Below are 6000 nucleotides of genomic sequence, written 5' to 3'. Positions count from 1 at the left end.
GCCTTCCGTAAGGTATCACCCACTTACGATGGTAGGGTCAGAGCCAGAAGCCAGGGCCTGGGCCTGCTCTCCACCCCATGCTAGCATACAAGACTTATCATTCAGAGATTCTGCCTACTCACCCCTTGTCTCTTGACATCTAGTCAGATGTGTTTGTTATCCACCTCATCTCTTCTTTCTCATCTTTTCCTACAGGCGTTTATGTTTGAGTCTTCTCTAAGCATGGCCGTCACCAAGTGGGGGCTCAAGACCTCTCACTGTTTGGATGACAACTACTACAAGTGCTGGGAGCCTCTCAAGAGCCACTTTACCCCCAATTCCAGGAGCCCAGGAGGACCTAAGTGAGACTGGAGCATTGCTGCCTAGTTGAGAATGGATTTGTTTCCCTTAGAATCTGGTGACTTCTGGCAGTGTTGGGAGAGGGGCGGGTTAAAATGAGAACTCACATTTTGATAGTCAAGTGACTGAGACATTGGTAGAAATGTATTTAGAAAGTTCTGGGGCTGTCAGCTTAATTACTCAATAAATACTTCCTGGTATTGTGTGAAAGTGGTACTTGGTCCTAATCAGCACTTGATGGAGCAGACCTGTGGCGGCCAGGACTGGAGTTCACGCCATCGAACTGAGACCCCTTCGCATGCACTTAGCCTGAGACCTTTTATTCCAGAAGCACGAGTCCAGGGCATCTGCCACAGACCACAAGACCAAGTCACAAGGAAGGGCAGGCCAACATAAGGACCAGGAGTTCAGGCTGAAGCCAAGGCCAAGGTCCCAGGAGTCAGCTCAAGCATAGGGAAGCAAAGGGGGTCAGCAGAGCTTTAAGCATCTAGTGTCATCCTTAAACAAATGGGCAGCCAGGGTAGCCACTGTCTAATCTTAGTCACATAGCAGCCAGTACAGTGATAATGGACAAGAAGCTCAGCCACTGAGAGTGAGCATCGTTCACTGAGGGTTCTAATTGCCCTGATTTTCACACTGAAAGCCCCACATCCCAGAAAACCCCTCAGTCTTGGTCCAAGGGGGACAGTTAGTCACCCTACTATTCACTCACCTATCAGCCCATTTGCTAACCATGCTCTGAGTCCTTACTATGTGCCAGCTACAGAGTGAGACGCTGGGGATGAATGATTGAAAAGGAAGAAGTGAGCTCATAGTCTGGGGCAGTGGTCGGCAAACTGCGGCTCGCGAGCCACATGTGGCTCTTTGGCCCCTTCAGTGTGGCTCTTCCACAAAATACCACGGCCTGGGCGAGTCTATTTTGAAGAAGTGACATTAGAAGAGGTTTAAGTTTAAAAAATTTGGCTCTCAAAAGAAATTTCAATCATTGTACTGTTGATATTTGGCTCTGTTGACTAATGAATGAGTTTGCCGACCACTGGTCTGGGGAGATCTGGGCCGAAGACGATCAAGGGCCGCTCTGCTCAGACCACAACAAAACAGGCAGTGCTATGTGGGAAAGCTGCTCCTAACGCTCCCTTCCCATGGCCAGCATTCCCCCAGAGTACTGGGCTGCCCAGAACTGTGAGTTGATTAGATTCTCCTGGAACGAGGAGACATGCACATCAGAACAGAAAGGAATGGGAAATGGCATTTAGTTCTGTAGTTTTAGCACATTTCCCCCACTTTGTTGCCATAGTAGCAATGTTCATATGCTGCTACCAGATTTTTGTCCAACGATGTGTAGTGAGAGTCAGCCATGTGTCAGGGTCTAGGAACTAGGGTTGCCAGATAAAATACAAGATGCCCCGTTAAATTGGAATTTCAAGTAAACCCTGAGTAATTGAATATGTGCTTTAGACATACTTGTACTAAAAAATTATTTATCTGAAATTTAAATTTCACTGGGAAGGCTGTATTTTTATTTGCTCAATCTGGCAATCCAGTGAAGGATATGGTGGTCAAGCAGATAGACACGTCCCTTAGCCTTACAGAGGTTATGTTCTAGAGAGGGAGACAGAAGAAATAACATAAATACAAGCTGTGAAACATGCCAAGAAGAAAACAAACAGGAACTGAGTTGGGAGTAACAGCTGGGATGGGGAGATCTTTCTTAAGAGAGGAAAGTCTTCAAATGAAGAAGTGACATTTAGCCAGACCTAAAGGATAGGAAGGAACAAGTCATGGGAGGAGGAGGGTTGGGCTGGAGTGGGGTCAGGAGGAGGAGCATTCTAAGAAAAGAAGGCCTTGTGGGTTCAAGAAACTGAAAGAAAAGTGGGTGTGGGGCACCCAGAAGTGACCATTGTGATGGTGCAGGAAAAAGGCAACATTGTCCTGGACCAATGAGGTTGCAGCAGAGACCAAAATTGATAAGTCCCGAATGTTAAGTGAGGACTTAATGTTGCTACATGTGCTACATGTGTCCATGGTGGCAATTCTGCTAATCACCCCCTATTAGCTTCCTTCCCTCCCACTTCCCCACTCTCCCTGGGTTCATCTCCCAAATAACCTAAACTAAGACAACCACTGAAATATTTTATTCCCAAACTCAGCCTTTTCATAATGAGCTCTATCTAACCCTACCTTTATACATACCTAAACCCTCACCTATTTTAGGTGCATTTGTCTTCTAGCCTTCAATTAGATATTATCAACTTCATAGAATTGCAGCAAAGCCTTCCTAGAGCTAAGGCAATGTTCTGGGTTTGCATCCATTTAGCATCGAAGCCCATGTACTTTCTCCCCGCTGCTGGCAGCAGCTCGTCAGCTGGAGACAATATTTCACCCAAGCCAGGCTGTTCACACTAATTTAAAAAAGATTTAGTTTTCTCCTGTTGTGCTTCAGATCAGCTAGAAAGATCTGTATCGTTTCCTTAATTCCCTATTCTCAAATATCATCATTTCGTTTGCTGTTTCATTATAACGATGAGATGCTGCAGGAACCTAACTCTTGTTTATATCAGTGAGCCTCTGGTAACATTCATTTCATTATTTGTCGTTTCACTTCAAGTCACAGAACCTATTGACAACATTAAGTGAGGACTTACTGTACCTTTCCCTACTAGGCTCCCCAAGAAACATTATCTTTTTGCTTAGAAATAGAAAATCTCTTTTATAAAAAGGCACCCTAGTTAGGTTTCCTATGAGAGGATGGTTTCTGCCAGATCCCCTTGGCATCTTTATATATTTTCCTGTTGGAGAGGGTGTGATAGGAGCCACCCTTCTCTTTTTTCTTTTTGAGAGACTCCTCTCACAGCCAGGATACTAGTAATGGCTGTAGACCAGTGGTTCTCAACATGGAGGAATTTGCACCTCCCACCCCGAAATCTGGCAAAGTCTAGAGACATTTTTGGTTGTCACAACTGGGGAGGGTACTACTGGCATCTAATAGGTAAAGGCTAGAGATGCAGGTAAACATTCTACAATGGAATGATCTGGAATAATTCATTCTACTATAGTTGAGTGTCCATAGTGCCAACGTTGAGAAAGCCTGCTCTGGATACAGTGGTTATCAACTTGAGCTGTTCACTGGATCCCCTGGCGGCATCTAAAACTCCAAGTGCCCAGGCTATACCTCAGATCAACTAAATTAGAAACACTGGACATGGAACCCAAATGAGAAATTTTTTTGGAAACTGCTCAGGTGATCCCAATCGCACAGGCAAGGCTGAGGACCAGGGTTATTTGGCGGGGACGGGTGATTTTGATCTTGACACGCTTGTTTTTAAGCATAATTATTAAATATTTACTAATATAATAGCCATTACATATGAATTTAATTTGTTTGGGAGAATAGTAACTAAGGAATCCAGACCGTGCTTTCATAGCTGAATGAAGTAGTTTAGAAACTACTTTAAAATCAGTATACAAAACACCCTCTGTTCCAACCTCAAATCCTGGTCCAAACCAGGCTTTCCTAGAGTCTACAGAAAGGAGGTGAAGAAAGCTCCCTAAACCTCCCAATGTTCCAGTAAACATGGAACAGGTTGGAATGTGTAGTGAGGGATTACCCAGGAGGAAAAGCAGGCTACAAGGCAGCGGGGAGGGGCTCAGTGAGGAGCGTGGGGAGAAGGAAGAAGTTAGGAAACCTAAGGCCTAGATGTAAACTGCTTAGAAGTTATAAGTTCATGTGCAGTTTCTGGGTTGCGATTTCCCAGAGTGATGACAGAGTTATCACTTCTGGGGTTTTGTCCTTCTGGGAAGATATTTTACTACTAAGATGAAAAAAAAAAAAAAAAGACTTGAGAACTGACATTTAGATGTCTTCTATTTATTTATCAGCTAGCCTTCAATTAGATATTATCAGCTTCATATAATTGCATCACTAATCTGAGGTATGTCCAAATTTATTTGTGTGTTGGGGAGCCATGGGTCACTAATGTGGTACATAGTTAAGAGCATAAATTCTAGAGCCACACTGCCTGCGTTCAAATCCAGGCTCTATCCCATCTTAATTGCGTGACCCTGAGCAAGTTACTTAACCTCTCTTAGTCTCTGTTTCCTCAGCTGTAAAATGTGGATAATGATAGTACCTACCTCATAGTGTTAGTGTGAGTATAAAATGACCCAATATAGATAAACTAGAGGCCTGGTGCATGACATTCATGCACTGGGGGGAGGAGGGTTCCTCAGCCCGGCTTGTGCCCTTTAGGGGATGTCTGACTGACAGCTTAGGCAGTGTGGGGAGTGGGACTAAGCCATCAGTCGTACATCCTTAGTGCTGCCACCACTGCCGCTGCGCTTGCCAGCCATGAGCCTGGCTTTTAGTGCACTGACCACCAGGGGACAGCTCCTGCATTGAGCGTCTGCCCCCTGGTGGTCAGTGCACATCATAGTGACCAGTCATTCCGCCATTCGGTCAATTTGCATATTAGCCTTTTATTATATAGGATTGCTTAGAATAGTACCTGTCACATAATGAGCATGAAAAGCAAGGAGCTATTATTCAGGGTTATTGGTTGGGGAGGGGGGTATTTTGATCTTCACATGCTTGTTTTAAAGTATAATTATTAGATACTTATTAATATAAGCCATTGTATATGAATTTAATTTGTTTGGAATAATAGTAACTAAGGAATCCAGACCGTGCTTCCATAGCTAAATGAGTTGGAGCAAGTGACTTCACCTCTCTAAGCCTGACTTTCCTCATTTGAAAGAAGGAAATGATTTCTTTCACAGGGATTTGGTGGGGGTGAGGAGTGGGGAGTGTGAGACCAGGCATTAAAGGCACCCACACTGCTTTCTGCGCAGTGAGCATAGACATATACAAGCTATTGTTATTGTTAGTTGTTGCTATTGTGACTCAGTGAATACTTATTAGTTCCTGCCTCCCAGAGGCTATTGTGCCACCTACTGTAGGAGACATGGGAATGAGTAAGCAAAGTTCCTTGTCCCCAAATAAACTAGCATTGAGTGAAGATTAAGGTATGTATGTACCCTTCTAATGCAATAAGTAACAGAAGTTAAAAGTCTGGAAAATTTAGAAGTACTGCCTCTTTTTCATCATCTTTTAGGTCTTTAAACAAGAAAACCATACTGAGATCAATGGCACATAGTAGGTATTATACTGCCCCCTCAAAAGGGTATATTGTTTAAGATTTAATTTTATATAAATTCTGAGATCCATGAAAAAAGAGAAAATCATATTGAAGTTCAATTTAAGATCACAACAATGCATATTAATAGTTCAATTAAAGTGAAAGTTAAGCTAGAACCTAAAGTGGCTTTGATACAAGCCCAGTAAGTGCTCACTTCATTAATAGGTTCTTGGAAACTGACTTTGAGTGAAACAACGTATAAAGAAACAATTTTACCATAGGCTAACTGACATAAACAACAGTTTACAGCACATTTCTGGTCACAAAAATAACACTAAACTTCTAAATAAAGACCCAAAACATTTTGTTGTTGTTGTTGTTGTTGTTTTGTTTTTTTGTTTTTTGTTTTTTTTAGAGAGAGTGGAAGGAGGGGGAGAGATAGAGAGAAACATCGATATGAAAGAGACACATTGATTGGTTGCCTCCCGTATGTGCCCCATCCAGGGCTGGGGATGGAGCCTGCAAC

The 6000-nt window shown here is 43.2% G+C and overlaps 1 protein-coding gene across 3 annotated transcripts in view; it reads left to right on the top strand.

Moving 5' to 3' along the window:
- Positions 1 to 6000, top strand: part of HGD (homogentisate 1,2-dioxygenase) — a 55063-nt gene that overhangs the window by 43580 nt on the left and 5483 nt on the right. For 2 of the 3 annotated variants that reach the window (XM_080656176.1, XM_080656177.1), the window contains exon 14: positions 196 to 341. In XM_080656176.1, coding sequence (XP_080512302.1) covers positions 196 to 341 — 146 coding nt within the window. Of the gene's footprint in view, positions 1 to 195; positions 555 to 6000 lie in introns of those variants that run through there. The other variant, XM_080656178.1, reaches the window with a different exon arrangement.

This window comes from Plecotus auritus (genome assembly GCF_963455305.1).
Source record: "Plecotus auritus genome assembly, chromosome: 2".
NCBI classification, from domain to species: domain Eukaryota; kingdom Metazoa; phylum Chordata; class Mammalia; order Chiroptera; family Vespertilionidae; genus Plecotus; species Plecotus auritus.
This window is presented reverse-complemented; position numbering and strand designations above follow the sequence as displayed.